This window comes from Anastrepha obliqua, chromosome 4, assembly GCF_027943255.1.
Source record: "Anastrepha obliqua isolate idAnaObli1 chromosome 4, idAnaObli1_1.0, whole genome shotgun sequence".
NCBI classification, from domain to species: domain Eukaryota; kingdom Metazoa; phylum Arthropoda; class Insecta; order Diptera; family Tephritidae; genus Anastrepha; species Anastrepha obliqua.
The window spans coordinates 37556171-37578310 of NC_072895.1; the positions used below are offsets into that span (position 1 = coordinate 37556171).

At 36.2% G+C, this 22140-nt stretch overlaps 1 protein-coding gene across 4 annotated transcripts in view; it reads right to left on the minus strand.

The window, feature by feature from the left end:
* Window positions 1–13841, minus strand: part of LOC129245550 (protein apterous) — an 88535-nt gene extending 74694 nt beyond the window's left edge. The window contains exons 1-3 of one of the 4 annotated variants that reach the window (XM_054883763.1): window positions 13524–13841; window positions 13151–13239; window positions 8875–9601 (exon numbers count right to left, since the gene is read on the minus strand). In XM_054883763.1, coding sequence (XP_054739738.1) covers window positions 8875–8913 — 39 coding nt within the window. In that variant the 5' untranslated portion in view covers window positions 8914–9601; window positions 13151–13239; window positions 13524–13841. Of the gene's footprint in view, window positions 1–8874; window positions 9602–13150 lie in introns of all 4 variants that reach the window. The other 3 variants (XM_054883764.1, XM_054883762.1, XM_054883765.1) reach the window with 3 other exon arrangements.
* Window positions 13842–22140: the final 8299 nt, after the last annotated feature.

The following is a 22140-nucleotide window of genomic DNA, read 5'->3' on the forward strand; positions in this document are numbered from 1 at the left end:
GAAATTTTGGAATAGCTGTACTTTACAGCTACTTTCTCAATGCTTGCTTTGCTTGAGTGACCAAAGCAAATGGATGTATGTAGACTTTTATTATACCGATTTTTTGTTATTTTGTTAATTATAAAGCAAGTGAAATAATTAAATTTTTCTAAATTTAGGAATAAAAATGAATGCCGAAAAAAAAACTCAACAGCTTTTTCAATTATTGTATACCTTTGGCGGCCGCCGTAGCCGAATGGGTTGGTGCGTGACTACCATTCGCAATTCACAGAGAGAACGTCGGTTCGAATCTCGGTGAAACACCAAAATTAAGAAAAACGTTTTTCTAATAGCGGTCGCCCCTCGGCAGGTAATGGCAAACCTCCGAGTGTATTTCTGCCATGAAAGAGCTCCTCATAAAAAAATAATATCTGCTGTTCGGAGTCGGCTTGAAACTGTAGGTCCCTCCATTTGTGGAACAACATCAAGACGCACGCCACAAATAGGAGGAGGAGCTCGGCCAAACACCCAAAAAGGTTGTACGTGCCAATTATATATGTATATATATATATACCTTTTGGGAAATAAGAAAATATGCTGCTGTGTTTAAACTTAAGTCGTTCATTGTATTGTACGCTATTTTCATTTTGAGACCAAGTCATAAAATCTACATAAAAAACATTGAACGGGTGCAACAATTTTTTTCTAAAATATGCTCTACGCTCATTGAGCTTTGGTGAGCCAATGAACCTAAAGTCTTCGGAAGTAAGAAGGACTATCCTCTCACTTTCACTTGTTTGTAACAACATCAATGACAGTATTTACTGCTAATTTCTTTTGGAAAGACTTATTTTTTACGGGGCTAAATGTAAAACGGAGTATTCGCGCTATGCTTCTGAATTTAAGCCTTGAATTAATAAAGCGTTGAAAAAAACCAAAACAAATTTTTTTTTTCACGGTGGAAATAACTTTATTTAAATATCAGTAAGACATATTAAAAGAAAAATAATGAAAAGGTTTTTATATTTTATTTTCCAAAATCATATAATATATAAAAGCTAGTTGTAAAGCATAGAAAACAGTTGAAAAGCGAAAAAATTACTTTCCGTCGAAAAGATGAGTACTATATCGACTCCATGAAAATAATTTTTTTTTTGCCGTTTCACTCTGTTATCGGTTTTTGAAAATGAATCACTCGCACTTCAATTCTGCTTTTCCACCCTTTTGCACAAACGCGAGTTTATTTCCAAATGTCATAAAATCATGTACAATTTTTTCGTGTTTTATTTTTACTAAATATTACATATATTTGATGAATTATAATTGTTTGAATACTTAATTTGTAAATAAAATTGAGTCAAAACTGCAATACCATATATGGGCTCCTATGCAGTAAAGGGTTAATTTAATTTTGGGCACCATCTAATTCGATTTTTCATCTCTGAAAAGCCTTTTTTCAAATACTTTATATATTATTTTTTAAGTATTTAAATCATAGTCGGCAGTTACACTACTTTTCGTTTAGACTATTGTAAATAAATAATTAAATGAAAAGTGGGAAAAACATAAAAATAGATATAGATATTCAGGTACATAGCTACAGAATTCTATAATAGGAAATAAAAAACAAATTCAAGGAACTAAAAAAATGTATACTTTAGAAAAGTCGTGTCCGTACATTGAAAATTTCTTAAAGGACTATTTTAGAATTTTTGTTTTCTCTTTGAACTCAATCTTTGTAACTACTGAATGGATGTTCATCGGACTAGACAGTAACCTCGGACATAAAAAAAGAGAAAATATATTTTAGCACAATCGACACATGAACAAAAAGGTATGCGATTTTAAATTCAACGAAGAGAAAACTTACTTTATAAGAATTTTTTTTTAATAAATCTAGTTTGTCAGCGGCATCAACGTATGCTGGTGTTTATTTATTTGAAAATTTCATTTGAAATAAAAATTAATATCGTTCAGGGTCATTGTCGCTGTAACTACTTATACATATAATGGGGCAATCAACCAGGTTTGGTAACTACTTATACATATAATGGGGCAATCAACCAGGTTTGAAGCACTCCAGAGTCTTTGCAGGCTCTCACAACGGAAAACGCTTAAAAATTACATGGAACAATTTAAGAATTGTCACGAGAGTTTTCGCAAAACCTGAAAAACCTGTAAAGTTTGCGAAATAGAAAACGAAACTGTAAGGCGCATTCTTGAGCATTATCCAAACCGATGCACAAATGCAAAAGGATACTGAGTGACCATCTAATGATGCACGGCAAGATTCAAGTGCAAAGACTTGGAGTCCGTATTAAAGTTCATCTCATAAGTAGAATTAAACGACATTAGATAAATCCAGGAAGGAGACACAGTAGATCTTAAGGTTGCTGTGCTCTAACCCCAACCTAAAACGAATACTAATAAAGCAGACTAAGTCACAGGATAGAAGGCGTAGTCGGGTATAGCAAGTTAGTAATAAAACAACAACAAAAAATATATTTTTAATGAAAACAAATTAAATCTAAATCACATTGGAACAAATAAAGAAATTGAATCACAAGAAAAAAATGTATAAAATTTGATTTAAACCTGCCGCTTCTTTTCAGCAAATTTATCTAAAATTCTTTCTACTGTGGGGTTAAGTTTCTATAGACATAAAGATTCAAACGCTTGATCGTAATTATTAATGCTGTATGATTTGAGTTGGCGAAGTAATTAAAATTATCTTTTATTCTCGCTTGCAGTGTCTGCGGAAGTACTGGCAATTGGGGAAGCTTGTAGGCTGCTAATCGCAGATCCCTCTTTTAAGGGCAATCTCGCTATTCTTTCGGATAGTCAAGCTGCAATCCAGGCACTGGGTTCAGATACAGCAACCTCTAAAGTGGTGGAGCAAAGCATGAATAGCCGCACCACCTTGAGCGAAAACCATAAAGTTAGCTTAATCTGGGTCCCGGGACATCGGAGCATCGAAGGTAATGAAAAAGCGGATGAACTGGCAAGAAGGGGATCTGCATTGAAAAACGCTCTTGCAGAATCGGTGTTCACACCTCTAGGTGCAGTCAAGAATGCAATTTCCCTAAAATACCTCCGAATCGCAGATTGTAATGCCATAAAAAGGGCTCAAATGGCAATCAACTGTGGCGGCGGCCATTTACATGACATCATATTCTCGACTTGATGTAAAAAAAATTAAAAGACCAAATAAAAATAATCCACAAGAAGAATCAAAGTTTTTCATTTTTTTTTAATTACAGCCAAAAAACATCGGAAGGTTACTTTTGCGCCACCTTGTAAATGGAGGGACCAGACAAAATGCAAAATTAGCAGAACGTTATCGCCCACCTACAACCTTAAGCATTAGTCAACATTGATAAACATAAAACGACGGGACGCTTGGGGACTAACGGCAGTCATAACTGGCTTTTGGTCTGTGTGAGAACAAGCAGCCAAAATGGGCATCCCTCAAAACACATACTGTCACAGTTGTAAGCGACCGGAGAAAAAGGAAACAATCTTCCATTTCCTCTGCGAATGCCCTGCCCTATGGAAGGACAGAATGTTAACCCTGAGTAAACCACTGTTCGAGAGTCTGGAACAGCTGTCTGGCTTAGATGTCGACAACCTGATAAGGTGCCTGAACCGCACAGACTGGATATAGTCATGCTGTAAATAACTGGTAAACAAGTTGGTAACGAGGATGTGGCAATAAAACGGTGCGGAAGCGCTAGTTGGATTCTGGAAGAATCACCCCTTAAACCAACCAACCAACCATTCTCGCAAGTTCTTACGGGAAGAGGTGCTAGAATAGTTAATAAATTATATACTATATACCGTTGTGTATCTTTTCGGCACAATTCACTGGCATTGAATACAGATTTTGGCCTTTCCTCGGACTTCATATTGCAAATTATATTGTATCAATGATTTTATTCTATTTGAGCTTTCTCAAAATATTTTTCTAAGTCAACATTAGTACAACATTTTGATGGCCAAGTAGTATAACTTTATGTTTTAAAAATCGAATTAACTAGAATTGTTTTTCCATTATTTCTGCTAGCATAAGCGTCTATGCCAAACGAAGCAAACAGGGTCTGCGAGGAAGTGTGTAAAACACGAAGGGAAAATGCACACAACTCCACGCACTGTTTTATATTTTTGGAGCATAATTTTTATCAATGATTGTATGTTTTAATTTAGAGGTATGGTTCCTTCGGCAAAGTTTCTTATTGTGATCCCTAGAATATGATTTTCACAGAGCAATGGGCGATTTTTTTGCCTCCCCACAAATCGACCCGGCCTAGTGTGTATCATATATGATCAAAAAGGCAACGAAAAAATTGCTATAAAATATGCATTTGAGGCGTCAAAACACTCTCCTTAAACTCAATAATTTTGCACTATGAATTAGCTCTAAAACGTATTTTATTTTCCATATTTTTTAAATTTTATTTCAGTTTATATTCTTACAACATAAAAACAATAAATAAAAAGAACAACGAAATATACATAAATTCAAAACAGAGAAATAATTCAATTGTACAATAATAAAATAAAATAGTTCACATTGTTGTTGCATTATGCAGCAAATATTTTTGCTAAATTTTCAAACAAAAATCCGTGTCTATTGTGACGGTAAATACTCTTGAACATTGAAAATGTTCTTTCCACGTTCACGGACATAACAAGCACATATTTTAATTATTTTATTTTTTTTCATATTTTCTTACTTATTTTTAATTATTATATTTATATATATATATATCTTTTACAAATGTTTTAATTTTTTTTTTGTGACAACTGCCTTCATTTGAAATTGCGCTGAGTGCGAAAGACAGATAGTCCCTAGTTTTTTTATGAAATCCACCAGAAAACCGTCCATAAAAAAATTATTCCTCGCCCATTCTCGCAATTTGAATAAATTGTGAATCATTTGAATCTAAAATCGAAAATGGTTTAAAATTCTTTCAATAATCAATAATTTGCTAAGTCAGCGAGAATATTAAGAAATATTTTTTCTGAATATTTTATTTTTCACTTATCACTCAAAATTGCATAAATTGGCATTTATTATGAATTTGGGGTGGTGCATATTGCGGAAAGCTCTCTGATTACCATGCACTTGGGCATGACCAGAAGCGACTCCTTTGTTGAATGGTTCAGGCGGCTTACAACCAGCCTACCAGCTTCGACTAGATATTCTCTGGATGAAATACATATCATGGTGTGAAGTAATGTGAGAAAATGACAACTGCAGACCTGCCGGGCTGCAAAAAATTATAGTAGTTGCAATTTGAGTATATATATATATAATTGGCGCGCACACCCTTTTTGGGTGTTTGGCCGACCTCCTCCTCCTATTTGTGGTGTGCGTCTTGATGTTGTTCCACAAATGGAGGGACCTACAGTTTTAAGCCGACTCCGAACGGCAGATATTTTTATGAGGAGCTTTTTCATGGCAGAGGGGCGACCGCTATTAGAAAAATGTTTTTCTTTAATTTTAGTGTTTCACCGAGATTTGGACCTACGTTGTCTCTGTGAATTCCGAATGGTAGTCACGCATCAACCCATTCGGCTACGGCGGCCGCCAACTTGAGTATGGGCACCTTAAATCCCATCCCATCCTACTGTCGAACAGTAGGTTGCGTCGGGCCAGTGACCCATCCGTAAAAATCAATACACTCAATAAACAGAAACACGATGCCGATACAACATGATAACCTTCAGCTTAGAACATATGATTCGAATGTGCGTTCTCTTTCTGAGTTATCAAAACTTCTCAAGTTTTCAGAGAGATCGAGCTTTACAAAATAAAAATTGTCGGTCTATCTAAGATCAAATGGATCGGGTAAGGTGAACTTACCACCCTATTTCATCTCAAGTGGCCATGTGCAGAGACGTTCTAATGGTGTCGACATCTTAATGGATACGATGAATGGCTGTCCACGCGAGGGGCCCACTTGGACAAAGAATTCAAACTCGTCAATTGCAATACCTTACAGAAAAAAACAGAGGGAAAAGAGCTGAACAGAAGGTAAAAGGAAGAAGGGGCTTTGAATTGGAGGATGACGGCCAACAGTGGCTAACAGTATTTGCATTAACCGCTTCAAGGTGAAATTCACCAGGTGTGTGATATTTAAACCTGCTATATCCGCAGGTGCCCGACGAGAGCAGGGAAGCTGCGAAGAAGGTGCTGAGATGTTACCCCTCCTCCTCCAGACAGCTTGCAGCGATCCCAATGCTCACCGCATGGATACCTAACGGGCAATATCCGGTAAGGACACTAACCACATTTGAGAGCTGCGGCTTTGTTAGCTTTAAAAGATCCCTTAAGTGCCCCCGATCTACCTGTGGCCAGAAGGATCTCGTGACTTTGCACGTTTGCGCACTAACCCAGTGTTCGCTGAGTTGACGCGAGGCCCATCTTTGTTCACCACAGGTTCTCAAGGGAACCCGCATCTTAGTAAACAAACATATAAAAAACGGATTATTAGGATATATCCCTATTTCAGAGCACATAATAACGGTTCGAATTAGAAACATCCATTTTATGCGAAAAAATCTACGTCATGCGTTTTCAATTTGCCGCTAGGAAAAATATAAAATATAAAAATGTTAGAAAATGTCCTTTTCCTGTTCAACTCTTACATTTTAACAGTTCTTCAATAATTTAAAATTCAGAACTAAACTTCAACAAACCAAAATTCGAAATTACTGCAATCATGAATCAGTACAAAATAAAGGTGACGATGGATGTACATATAGTATAACATAAAACAGAGAATTCAGACCTAGCAGCTCCACCCGCTAGACCGAGAATGTGCGATTGGATAGCATCCCATGAAAGTAGGCCATGCCGTATCTGTTGATTGCGGCAGAGGAAATCAAGAAGGGCTTGGCTTTACCTAGTGCTTCCGATTGCCATTCGCAGCACGAAAAAGAAGAATGACTAGTATTTATATTTTCCACACTCGGACAAGATCGCTTAGTGATTGCAGGTGCAATTCAAACAAAAAACAAAAACAAGATTAAGCAATTTGAAAATCTGCAGGATTAGAAGGTTTAAATTTTAAATCCTTACATGTATATATGATATGTATACATATACATATATATGTGGCCGAGCTCCTCCTCCTATTTGCGGCGTGCGTCTTGATGTTGTTCCACAAATGGAGGTACCTACAATTTTAAGTCGACTCTGAACGGCAAATGGTTTTAATGAGGAGGTTTGCCATTGCCTGCTTGGGGCGACCGCTATTAGAAAGAACTTTTTATATTATTTGATTCATGTACGGAGATTCGAACCAACGCATTCGAGAGTGGTAGTTACGGCGGCTATTTAGATTAGATAATTACTTAGTTTAAATAATTAATGATAAAAATCCACACAGCTTATCACCCAAAATGCAAGCTTGTCACTTCATGTTGTTTGATGTCAACAAATACACGAGTTTATGTATAAATGTATTTATATACTTACATAATTTTGCCAACTGAATTATAATATTATTATTAATAATATTAAAAGTTTTATACTCAAATGATTAAGGTGGGTGAGATTTTCTTTGGGAATAAGTTTTCGCCCTCGTAAAAAAGGTGTCGTTGCTGATACTATTTTTGTGCTCGCTCTTGTAATATACTGGTGATTTGAAGGTGTATATGTAAAACCTCGATCGCAGTAGTTGTCATTCGTTTGAAGCGTAAAGATTCTTTTTTATCTGACGTCAAAAATGTCTATGTTCGGTTCAAAAAAAAAAAAACAAACAGCATTCACGGTAATCAAGCTCCATCAAATACCACTTGTCTGCGATAAAGATCGCGAAGGGTCACCGAAAAAATTCAAAGACACGCAACTACAACAATTATTGGATGAAGCCGCATGTCGCACACTTGAAGATATATCTAGGATACATCTAAAAAATTGAATGTTGACAGATCAACCGTCGGTAAACATTTGCACGCGATGAGAATAGTCCAGAGAGTAGGAAACTGGGTGCCACATCAATTGAAGCAGAGGGATACCGAGAGACGTTTGGTGGCGTGTGAACGGCGGAAAATAAAAGGTTTTCTGCATCACATCGTCACTGCCGATGCAAAATGGATCTATTATGATAACTCTAAGCGTCGAAAATGTTGGAGCCTGTCAGTTGAACCAGATCAATCGACACCGAAAAAAAAAATATTCATGCTTCAGAGGTTATGTTGTTGACCTGGTGGGATCAGAAGGGTTTCATCTATTGTGAACTACTTAAGCCATCTGAAACCATGACTGGCGATCATTACCGACTGCAAAGAAAAGAAGCCGGAATAGGATGGTAGACATGACAAACTGATTTTGCTACATGACAAGGCCAGGCCACATGTTGCTATATCAGTCCACAAATATTTAGACGGACTGAATTGGGAAATCTTGCCGCACCCGCTCATAGTCCATATTTCCCAGACATTGCACCTTCGGATTACCATCTGTTCCGATCAATGCAGTCAGCTCATATTGACTATTGACATCGTACGAGAGCATCGCAAACTGGCTCAATGAATGGGTCAAGTCAAAAGAACTCGAATTTTTCGTCAGAGGAATCCGTATGCTGTCTGAAAGATGGAGTAAAGTTGTAGCTTCCAATGGCACATACTTCACATAATATCACGTATTATTTAATTGTTGAAATAACTCGTAACTTTGGCTCAGAAAGGACGGAAACTTATTCCCATACAAAATAAAAAACATAACAGGTCTACCAAAAGCGATCAAAAAAAAAATTTACTCCACCCTAATGTACATACATATGTATATGTTTAAATATACGTTGTCAATGGGGCTATTATATTATAGTTCGAATTGACTTTTGATAACGGCTAAGTTAGTGATCAATATGCATCTGTTAAACTTACCCAATGCATCACAGGGCGCTCTTCGGTGCAGACGCCCATGTGCGTCTTTTGGAATATTTCAAGGTTTGCTGTCAAGGATGCTTAATAACGGCGCTAGTTCCCGTCGAGGCAATGAACCCACAATGATATTCCTGAGACTACGATGGGCGCGGGTCACAACTGAGCACAAATACGACTCGGTAATTTGGAGCGTTGCACTTGTGGTAAATTGCCCAACTGATACTTCGCAAAACCAAAACTCTGCTGCACTCATCCAGGCTTATCAAACATCAATGACAATTATAATTATTTTTAATTTGTGTCGTTTTTCACTCAGCACTGTACACTTTTCGAACACCCTGAAGTGAGCATCTCAGAACAGGAAACACATCCCAAGATTTTGCTTTTCACTTTTTACTTTGAAAATTTTAAACTTTCGCAACGGGTCTTCTTAAGTTATTAGTCCATGCGACGACATGCATACATATGTATGTATGTAAATGCCAAATACATCTCAATTAAAGAACACACTGAAATATTTAAACTCCTGCGAATGCGGCATTGGATGCTTGGAATAGGTAGCAAGTCGATGAAGGTGAAACGGAATAATGAATAACACGGGTTGATTTATTTTAGTTATCACACACACCTTTTCACTTTTATTGGGTTTTGTTTTTTATTAGGCACCTACTTTTTGGAATTTTTGTCATTTCGGTTTCCGCCAACTACCGCACAAACTGTATTTATCCTTTAAAAAAATTGTAATTGTAGGTATGTATATATGAACGTACGCTAGTATTAGACGAGGGAGATATCATTTCAATACGACAACAACGATGCACGATGCTTTCGAGTTCTTAAAGCCTCAATAGAAGATTTGGATTCGCCAACCACTTAGCGACTTGGGAACAAAACGAGTCGCTGTTAGCAAACATACCTACATACATATTTGGCAGCACTGAACTACTTCATTAGCACTTGACAAAGCGGGGTTTAGTGACGCGAGCAAAATTCAATGAACAAAACTAAATCTATATAAAATATGCGTATTAGGGTGAGTCAATTTGTGTGAAACGATTTATTTCGACATCATTTATGGCAGTTTTGGAATAGAATTCTGAGAAAAAAAGTCCAGTAGAGCATAACTCTAAAGTCAATTTCGGGCACCCCCAATTTTAAAAAAGCTATCATTAATTAAAATTTAGACGGAGTTATGGCAATGAAGATAGAAAGTAGAAAAACACACCTCCAATAAAAAGTAAAAAGGATCTAAAATCAAAATAATAATAATCACGTTGTTTGTTGTAAAAAAATATGATTAGAAAAGAACTTTTTAAATAAAATTTTAACCCTTCGTTAGGCACCCGGGCTTGGCCGGTCTGGCTTTTTCGACTTTGGATGTGAATTTAACATATTTCTATTATAGCTAACGATCTGAACTTCCAGCTTCCTAAACTTTAATTTTCTGCCGATTTATGGATACGACATTTTAAACGGATCCTCGAACAGGACGAAAAAGAGCCCACACCCAGGTTAACCCTTGGACAAATATTGTGAAATTTGTTTTATTTTGGTCTTTTTCGCAAGTTTTAATTTGATTTACATATACGAAAAAAATTAATGCGGACGGTTTTCCTATTACAATATTACAAAATTCCATATAATTTGTTTAGTAGCACCACCATGGGGTACTTTAAATAAAAAATAGATATCAAAAAGAAAATCTTCAAAATACCTACAAGTTGCCAATATTAATCTTCGTATTAGCTTCATATTATTTAAAGCTAATTAAGACCACTTTAAAATATTGGGGGTTCGAAATTGTTTTTTTTTTACATAGAATTTTATTTAAAGAGTGACTACTGTCAAACTAAATACATTTGTTTTCAGTATTCATTGACATTTCATCATGGAAAGACTTACGCCTCAACAACGTTTACAAATCGTACAATTGTACAATGAAAATCAATGCTCTTAGAAAAGTGATCGCGCGCTCAGACCAATTTAGGGTATATTTATGTTTTAATGGCTACGTCAATAAGAAAAATTAATATATTTGGGTTGAAAAGCAGCCCGAAGCCATTCAAGAACAGCCATTACATCCTTTGAAAACAACCGTTTGGTGCGGCCTATGGGCTGAAGGAATCGTCGGCCAATATTTCTTCAATTTCTTGACAAGGCTGGCGCCTATGTAACAGTGAATGGCGAACGAAAGTGAAGCCCGTGGTCTGCAAAACCAAAAGGCGCTACTTGTCACACATGAAACAATGGATTTACTGCATCTTTGTTTCGGTGAGCAATTTATCTTTCTTCTTAGATTTGCCAATAAGATCGTGTGATATTCACACCTTTGGACTTTTATTTGTGGGGATATGTAAAGTCGAAATGCTATCAGGATAAACCAGCTTCAGTTGAGGTATTGTAAACCAACATTACTAAAGTTATTCACGAGATCCCGCCCTAAGACCTCCAGCGCGTCATTCAAAATTGGTGTTTATGGTTGATCGAATTACGGTGCAGTTGCGGCCAACATTTGAAAGGGAGTATCTCTAAAAATTAAATGTCATGAATGGTTCTACAATAAAGTAATAAAGATTGCCCAATGAATTTAAATTTTCGTTGTTTTATTTCAATTAAAAATCCGGAACCTCTAAATTGATCACCCTTTATGTATACTTGAAAGCATTCAAGGACGTCCATATCTAGCCAGTATTTGAATTGGGGCGACAAGTTCGCTAATGTAGTTGAATTTACTGGACCATTCTATTTTGACACTCACAGCTCTTCCATACTCGAAATCGTAATTGTCAGTCAGTGTCATACCGGAGGCAAATAAAACGCCCAACACTTGAAAAACGTTAAGAAATATTGCAAGCTTAGTTCTGTTTTGTTTGTGAGTGTTCTGCAAAGTCGATGTTAAGCGGAAATGCAAAAAAATTAAAGCCCTTAAAGCGAATATCGAAACTGTCAACAGGGACTTCGAGGTTTGGATTGATAGGACCCAGACGACGCCGCCACACGAATAAAATCATGCTCTTTAAATAATGGGAATGAATTTCGGTCATTCTGGCGGGTGGATAGAAGAATATTCAGGAAAAACTGATATAAAAGGAAACACTGCTCTAAGCAAGGTCCTTACGATCTAACTAGCTATAAAAAAAAAACTAATTTAAGCTCGCTTCATTTGTCTGTCTTTTTCAGCTATTTACTTGCGATTTACTATACGCTGTAACTTTGTTTAATTTAATAACCAAATACCTACGAAGGAGAACTTCATTGCAGATTCGCGGAAATTCATACGTAGATTTGTATGGTAAAGTAAATATTTTTAAAATTTTTTATGCAAACACAAGTACATACATACATACATACATATGTACGTAGATATGTAAAACCTGATCGCACTATAAGTTCATGTATGTACACACACGCATACATATGCACATATTTATGTATTTCCGTATTCACTCTGCTGGCCAACAGACGACACACCGACAGCATGGCTCTTAATCAACCGAAATTCTCACACCGGCATTTCCAGGCGGGCGACCAACTTTAAGCGTCCAAATGTAAACGTCATTGCTGACAGTTTTAAATTCATTTAAGGCATTAATTTATGACTAGACCGTCTTGAGCGCCTTTTGCGCAACCGCGCGATACCAACGGTTAGTAATAAACGACCAACGAAAATACTATGGCAATGGCAACGGCAACGGCAAATGCGGTAGCGGACAGCAACGCCGAATTTTTAATGGGAAGCTGCTGACAACTATTAGCCTAACAATATACCCTCTCCACTGGCCGGTCTTTGAATGAGATTTCAACCTGTGATAAAATGTTAGCTCAGCTGTAGGCATGCAGGCACATATTTTTGTATATGTGTGTATGTTTGCATGCATGCATGTAGTTATGTAGGTGTGCACACGCTAGTTAGAAGCAGCGCGACGTGCTTCTGTGTGACGATGAGCCGCAGTTCTTCGCTTGGGCGTAATCTTAAGATCACAGTGGAAATTGTTTGTGGCCTTTACTGATGAATTTGTTACTTGCAGCCCTGAGCCTACTGTTGGCGCATAGGCGATCCTCAAGTGAAAGTAATTATGCACACACATCCCCATGTACATATAGACTTGGCATTTGTATGCTATTTTCCGAGATGTATTAGTGTTTCTATATTATTATAGAGTTTCACATATTCATTTGCAATATGACACAAATATGTACCATGCACGATTTCATATTCACAATCGAGGCAGTCCATCGATTATTCCTTTTACACATTTCAAACTTAGTCGCTCACCTTTGCAAATTAAATTAAACGAAAGACGTGTGCTGGATATTCAGGCGGTACACCGCAATTAATTAATGAATGTGGAGATGTGCGCCGCTCTGAAATATCAATGTACGTATTTCAAGAACATATCTACATATATACATACACATGTTTGTATATACATAGATTAATAGGTGTAGGTGCTTGTTTTTAGAAAGTAGCAGCTGATCACTTATTGACTAAACTTCACTTCTGTGCTGAGCTTCTGATAACAAATTCCCGTATTTTCACTTTTTTGTTTCGCATATACGTACATATGCACATACACGTATATATGTATGTACGCACATATGTTAATATGTAAAGATTGCCGCAGATTTAATTTTTACACTTTACACACACTCACAATCGTACACATACGCGTGCCCGTTGTATATTCAAAACGTTCGAAATATTCAAAATATACTGCCGTCATTAACTGGACATTTGAAACTGATTTAACGTGATTGATTTTGTGACGTTACGTTTGACTGCCGTGATTCGATCGTTTCTGCCGGTGCCGTATGCTCGTTAGGTGTAGTTGCCACTCGTAGTTCGGTCTGGTGAGCGCGGTTGCGTTTACGATTTCGATTCCGATTTCAATTTCATTGTTGAGTCATGCGCGCTACGCTACATAGAATTCCGTACATTTGCCGTTCCTCGAATGCGAGACGACTAATGTTTGTGCACTATCTTCTCTGGCGGCGACCAGCCGATTGCCGGCCTATGAAATGAGTGAAACCATGTCTGGCTCGGGTGCCCGCGAACTCTGGTTGTCGCATTCGTTACCATTGGCTAAGTGTATAGGCATCTTTTTTTCGTGCTCGTTGTTTGCGATTGGCAACGGTTAGATTGCGGCTGATGGCTGCTTCACCACTGAACTCAGTCAATGTGGATTTGACTCGCTTACGCCTATGCCTTTGGTACGTATGCCTTTGTGTAAGGGAGGAAATCGTTGTTTGAACTATGTACGGCAGGTTATAAGGCATGCCATGTTTATGTATATGTATATAGGCATATATATATTTATTTGGATATCAAAGAGGCGTGGTGTTCGTTGATATGCGGCATCCAGTAAGGTTGAGCGCGTTCACTCATTCACCGCAATTATTGCCAACGAAAGGCGACTAAAGTTTGGTGGCGTCTGCTTCTACTCCTTCCTGTTGGTGTGAACGTCTATACTGAATTGACTGCACACATACATACATGCGTGCAGGCGTTGGGTGCGTGTATGCATGTATGTGCTCATGTATGTAGGTATGTTGATGCAAAAAACATTGCGACCCCAGTAATCGCAATCGGCACAAGATGTTTGGTAGCAAACAGAAGGCAGCAGGTTGTGGGCAGAAGCAGCATATGAATTATGCAGCAACAGCAGCGGTAGAGACAGAGGCAGAAGCAGAAGCAGAAGCACCATTGCCACCGGTGACTGCGGTGGCATCACTTCTTTGACAGCACAAAGTAGAGACACATAGATGTTGCTGTATTGTTTCTGTTGTTGGTGTTGTTATCGGCGTTGTTGGCTGCTGAATACCTACCCACTTATTTTTATTTGTACTTGTGTGTACTGTGTTGGCTTTAATTTTTTATCCTTTATTTTTCTCGTCATTTTCGTTTTTTTTTCTGTTTCTTTGCGATTTTGCTGTTGTCGGTATCGCTACTGCTGCCATTGTCGCTGCTGCCATTTCCACTTCCAATGCCACTCTGGTTTCTGTTGCTTTTGCTGTAGCTGTTGCCATTGTTGTTGCCGCCTATACTCGTAATGTTGATGCTTGCCAAAAGGTACTGACATCGCAATCGTCGTTCGCCCGTGTTAAGGCTCTTGTGCGATTGACGATGACTACTTTGGCGCATAAAAAGAAGAGGTAAATATAATAACAAAAACGAAAAAACCGAAACACACAAACTACAATCAAAGTCAATGCAGCAGCTTGGAGTATTCTGCTACATTGCGACTAAGTGTATATACATACATATATACATGCATACATACAAACTACATGCAGACATACAATACATAGTGTGTAGCAAAATCATATAGATGGACGTGAATGTATATCAGCAGGTCCGTCCACTTCTTTTAAGCATTTTCTATTCCATTTCAATGGACCCGTTTTTTACTCTTGAGTTTGATCGTTGGCAAAAAAGTATCGAATTCATATTGTCAAGATGTGCACATTGACTTTAAATGAACGATTGTGAGTTGATTTACATCCATACGAAAGCACACTGTATATGTATGTGTACGCCTCTATGTATGCCTTCGCGCAAATGTATAGATACATTTTGTACCAAGGCAAGCGTATAAGCCATGGTTTTGCGAACTTATGTACGAGTATAAGTGCTTGCATATCTATGTAGTTTTTATAGAACGCGCAGAAATTCAAGCGCGTTGTATTCCGACCGTTGAATTTTCGAATGTTCTCGAAGGAATATTGTAATTCTAAATTAACTTAAAAAAGTTAATATACCTCTTTTATCCGAAGAAAAATACGGTCGACGGACGTCACAACAAAAGGTGAAAATCAACTAATCCAAAGTTGCTAAAATCTGAAAAACTCGAAACACTTTTGTTGATGCAAAAACTTCACTTAACCTTCGATTTTCAATAATTATGATTTGCTGCATTTAATTGTTTGGCTTTTTTTGCATGTGAGATTGTACAGAGGGATGTAAAGGTTACTAAAAGGCTTATATTACAAAATAAGGAATTGAAGCCTAGAATATTTAAACACGTGAGGAAGAAACCCTTTGACGAGAGAAGATTTGTTCTGTTTGCTGAAGTAATAACTTTGTCTAACTAAAGAGTGATCAGTTTGGAGGTATCGGACTTAAATTGAAATAAAACAACGAAAATTCAATCTTTACAATCTTAATTATTTTTGTGTCATGACATTTTTTAGAGATGATGGCCGCAACTGTGCCGTAATTCGGCTATCCGTAAATACCAATTTTAGATAACTTGCTGAAGGACGTCGGCCGGTATCTTGTGAATATATTTCCAATGCCTTAATCGGAACTGGTTTACACACATTTACATTTAGACTTTACATACCCCCACAAATAAAAGTCCAAAGGTGTGATATCACACGATCTTGGTGGAAAATTCACTGGTCCGAGACGAAAGATAAATTGCTCACCGAAACAACGCCGCAGTCCAATCCATTGTTTCACGGGCTGTATGGCAAGTAGCGCCGTTTTGTTGGGGCCAAATATTGTGGAGATCACGGGCTTAAATTTCGGGCATGAAAAAGTCGTTTGTCATGGCGCGATATCGTTCGCCATTCACTTCAGTCTTTGAAGACATGTGGGCCGATAATTCCTCGAGCCCTTAGGCCGCACCAATCGGTTGTTTTCAATAGATGTAATGGATATTCTTGAATGACTTCGGATCGCTTTTCAACGCAAATATTGCAATTTTTCTCATTGACGTAGCCATTAAGCCAGAAATAGGCCTCATCACTAAACACCATAAGGAGACCTGAGTGCGCGATGAACACTTCACAGAGCCTCGAATTTCGTAGTATAATTGTACGATTTGTAAACGTTCTTGAGGGGTAAGTCTTTCCATGATAAAATGTCAATAAATACCAAAAAAAGTATGTATTTAGTTTGAAAAAACCCTATTGGAAAAAGTACCTCCAATCTGATCACCCTTTAGATCTTCCGATAGGGCGCTTAATTTTACGTTACCTTTTATGTATGCAATCTGAGATCGTTGCATAAAAACATAAAACTCTGCATTAAAAATATTCACAATAAGACACAAAATACGTTTTGCTGCCAGTAAAATAAAACTTGTGATTATTCCCATTTCATAATCTTATGCAAGGAGATTTTGACGCTGTTCTATCCAGTTAGATGTGATTATTTGCCAATATATTGTTTTTTTTTTCACTATAGTTTTGATAATTCATAATGCCGTTATACAGATAATATATATTAGCATATATAGAGATTAATTTCTCTCGGAGAATAATCGTATGATACATGCGACTTATGGTAAAATAGGGGATATGTTCGACAACTTAAAAAAGTCGTGTAAGATCCTCAGTAACAGTTCCCCAGTTTCTAACATCCAGTATCCTCAGGTCCGTTAGAACTTGTTCAAATCATGTTGGTCTTGGAGGTCCTCGTGCTTTAGGCGCTACGGGGTTGTGCGACCGGATAGATTTCCGGGGGCGCTCTCAAGCGCGTTATATGACCCAACCATAGGGACTTGACATATTTCACGATGTCTTCGCTATTGCATAGCTGCTGTAACTCTTCATTTACAGTCGTAGCGGATCAAACGCCCTGCGCAGCACTTTTCGCTCGAATTCTCTTAGACACGATTCATCTTTAGAAGTCTGTTACTCGTATTAGGGACTGTTTTTTGGTATCTCAATTCGCTTATGCGAGTATAACTCTTGATATCCAGCTACACAAGACCCAAAACACAAGACGATCTATGCAATAATCGTGAGTAAGAAAATGCTGTTCCAGTTAGATTTGGTATGAATATAGATATGATACAGGTGAACATATATAAGCACGTCTATTTCTGTCGACCTCAAATTGTCGTTTGCCTTAAAGTTTCTTGTTGATTCTGAATGTTAGTTTTATGAGAAGCGTTTAATTTTTAACTCCCAAAAACTTATCTATCAGTTTCATTTAATATGCTTTAAGTAGGGTTCAAACCTACGCCTCCAAAGCACTACGCCTTCCGTATATTTGTATGCTTGTTTAAATATGTATGTAGTGTAGGTGGGGTAGTGTTCTGTTGCTTATTTTAACCTCTACTATTTTGGTTACATATATTTTTAATTCTTTCAAAATGTTTCCTGGTGGTCAAGGGCGTTCATTATTGAGGGTGAATTTCATGTTTCGTATTTCACGGTGCAGATAATTTAGGTGCATTTTATTTTGACACTAATTTCGTACCCAAAATCTTGATATTAGTTTTAGGTGCCAATTTGCTGCTTTTAACCCTTTGGCATCACCGTTCGAAACGCGCGATATACTCAAAATATCTTGCGTCGGCAAGACTTTTACTGTTTTTTCTAATGAAAAACAATGTTATAAGGTTACCCAAACTTTAACAAAAAAAATAATTTATTGCGGATTATTCCATTCTTGGTGAAAAAGATGGTTTTTGTTCTCGGATTATGCGGTCGAATGCTGAAAACGGGCTAAAGGAAAGTTGATATCTCGACTACTATCTGATTTCGTTCCATTCAGTTTGTGCTGAGCTGGGGGCCTAATGCAATGTATCTATGAATTTTGGTTGAATACACGATGTACAGAATAAAAAGATGTGACCAACATCATATCATCATCATTAATCGGCACCAGCGTTTTCGAAAGAATCAGATGATTTGCCGACGTAATATGAGATATGACAGCAGTTTGTTTACAACAGAGGTCGGCAAAAAGTGAGATTGTGTTGGTGATATAAGAAAAAATCAATGCAAGGATTGCAAATGTTAATTCGTTGCCGTTTCAGCCATAGATGACTAGACGCGAAACTCTCTCACTTTATGGGAGAGCGCTCCCAGGAACTCGTTTTTGTACTTGACAGCACTGCCGGCGGGCTGCCAGAAATATAGCGTAACTGACGAAAACAGTTAATTTTCACATATTTTGCAGGAATTTATATTTAAATCAGAAAGAAAAATAAAAATGAAGAAGGTAAATGTTAAAGTTACAATAGTATATGGTTGATATGTTAAGCTAATTTATTAAATTATTATTTATTATTACTTAAAATTAAATTGAAATACTATTCGAGAATGCGTCGTGGGGCAATGGTGCTACAACTTTCCTAGTCAGGAAATGGTGATAATTTAATAAGGATCTCTTTAATTTGTAATATTTTCTAAAAAAAACATATTTCTAAGCTATAAGAAATTAAAAATTAGGTTATTGCTCACTTTTTATTTTGTATTTAAAAATTGCAAAATTGTTTACATATTTATTACATAATTATTCGCCTTCATTGTTTTTGTGTTTCGACGTTTAATAATTTCGTTTAAATCTTAATTTTAAGTTTTTGCTCATTTATGTACTTTATACTAACTTTCTTATTTTTATTATATACATAGATATGTATTTGTGGTATGGTGGGTGGAAACTACAAAATTCCCAATTTTGGCTTAAAAATACCCAATTAATGTTCCTTTCGGTGTGGCATCACTGGCTAAAGTTATAAAAAATATCATGTTGATGGCGCTATGGCGAGAAAAAGAGATTCACGTCTGACCAACGACTGATTGTATGAGCGTATGAATACTTGTGAAATGAGCGGGCACAATTGTGACGTCAACTCCCCTATGACGTAATTAAACTTGGGTTGAATATGACGAAATAGATTTTGAGTTACATAGGTATGCACATATGTAAATTTACATGTAAGTGCCCGGGCCATTGCCATTTGAAATACTGATCTATTATTACTTTAGACGCTTCTTTTTCTTAAGTTAGTAATGAAATGCAAATGATTTACATTTTTATTTATTTATCTTTATTTATCTAAATGAAGTATAATTAAGGCAACTAGTTAGTAGCGGAGGCTATCGGCATTTTTATACATATATTACCGTTATACGGAGGTGGTCGTGGTTATAAAGAAATGCCATATCCTAAGGGTAACATTTGCCGAGCTATAAACTTAGATATGTACGTACGTACTTTTGTATTATAACTTTTTCCCTATTACATAAATAAAGACAGAATTGCCTTGGAATATGAGCAAACGTCTATCAATTTACTTTGGACAATGTAAAAAAATCATTTTATACATTAAATGTGAATAATTTTTTTATTAATTTTTCACATTTTGGTTGTTTTTGCTCGAAAATAATCACAATGAAGATAGACAGTGGATATAAGGAGGTTTTCGAGTTGGAATTTTTTGGCTCAACGTATAAATGTTTTTTGGTGTTTTACTTATTTTCAAGTACATCGAAAACTAAACGGAGAATTTGAGAATTTTTTGGACGCGGTCTAGTGCATTTTCTCTATTTTCTCCATTTTACGCCTATTAAACATTTTTTTAAATGGAAGAAAACACCCAACACCGAAATCAAAAGAAAAAATTTCTAAAATCAACGCTATTTTTGAACAACTCCAAACTTGCACTTTATTATACCAAAACTTAATGATCTATAAAATCGCCTACCCGAAATTTTTCTAAAAGTCCTCAGGAAAAAGTTTGAAGTTTTCATGGATATTTGCAAATTTTATACAAAGTTCGAAACCTTGATTTATATGATTCTTGTTGAACTATGACTTGATTATGAACTTTACTTTTATACAAAAAATATTTGAAATTACAAAATAAATGAATAAATTGTCAAAACTTATCAATATGCAGTGTACAGTTTATTTTGATGCTGACGTCGATATGTATTTCATACGAGTATGCTAAAAGTGCTCAGAATGATGAGAAGAGTCAATTCAACCATGTCTGTAAGTTCGCCCGGGTAAAAATTAGTGTACGAGTATTTCAATGAAACTTGGTAATTGATGGCCAATTACTGTCTGTTCAAGGTACTTTGGTACAAAATTTTACTAAAATGTGGGCGGGTAATGCTTTTGAATTAATATAGGCAATATTAATTTAATTCGCGCTTCCCTAATTAAAGTTAAAAAAAATAATAATAATACCTTCACAAACCAGTGAAGAGTTTTCATGCTCGGTCTGGACCAAATGTGGCCCTCCTTACTTGTGTCATTTAACTATGGTTGCATGATTACCGCCATCGTGTACATCTGCCATTAATTTAATTTTATTTTTTTGTTTTATGGTCGATTGTACAAGGTGGCACGAAATTAATCATCCAATTTTGTTTTTGAATAGCTTTTTTAATTTAACTTGTTTGCTTGTATACTGCAGCGGTCTAAAGCCACATATCTATGATTGGCATACGACGTCATTTGCAAAAATTATAAATCTTCCGATAGGTTGACTAATTTAATTTAATTAAACAAACTTACTTTTGTCACATGTGGTTAATATTTTTACCATCTCGTATGAATTAAAAAAAAAGTGTAATCTTTATCTAAATTAAGATGTTCTTGTAAAGGTGTACAGTTATCGTTCGAAATTATTTTATCCATGTCTGTTTGCCATCCCGTTCATAATTTAACCAAGCCTAGCATTGTACGCCAGTCCGTCCGTCGTTTCATAATTTCAAGTTGATCATTTCATAATTTAAACCATTTCACATATGTCGTTGAAATCAGGTGTATGGATGCTCGCAATGGTATACACTTTACTGTATTTGAACTTTAAATAAACTACATATAAATTTTTAATCATTTTGTTTTAACGTCTATTGGAGTCAATTTTTATGTAATGCAAACATATTTTGCTTTCCCATTTTTATATTTAATTATTCACAGATATACAGTATGCCCCTATCAATTGAAACTGAAGAATCTTACTATATTCGGTTTAATTACACAGTGCAACAAAGCAACAGTTTTGCTTATAAAACATTGGGGACACAACAATCTGAGTACATTTTTAATAACTTTAAGAACATTGTTGTATGTTGAGTTCACAGTATAATTATTCCAAAAATATAATTGTATACAAAATCATCATATCCGCCGATTTATAATTTTAGCAAATGACGTCATACGTCAATCATATTTGACATTTGTGAAGTAGACAGCTGAAGTAGACTAACAAACAAGTAACGGAGTGCGTAAAGATTAAAATAAAGATTTCCATCACTCAAAATTATGTTTTTATTTAATGGATGATTCATTTTGAGAGAAAATAAGAGTTAAGGTATGTCAAAAAAGGTATTACAAAACAAAGTGGTAATTAGTGTACATAGAAAAAGCAATTCATCGGAATAATAATGTCTTCATATCGAAGTAATTTTTATTTTCTTAATATTACGAAAAATAACCTCAATTTAATCTTTGGCCATAGACAAAACATGAATATTTAAGATCTCAATAACCAATAATTCAGCTTTATTGTT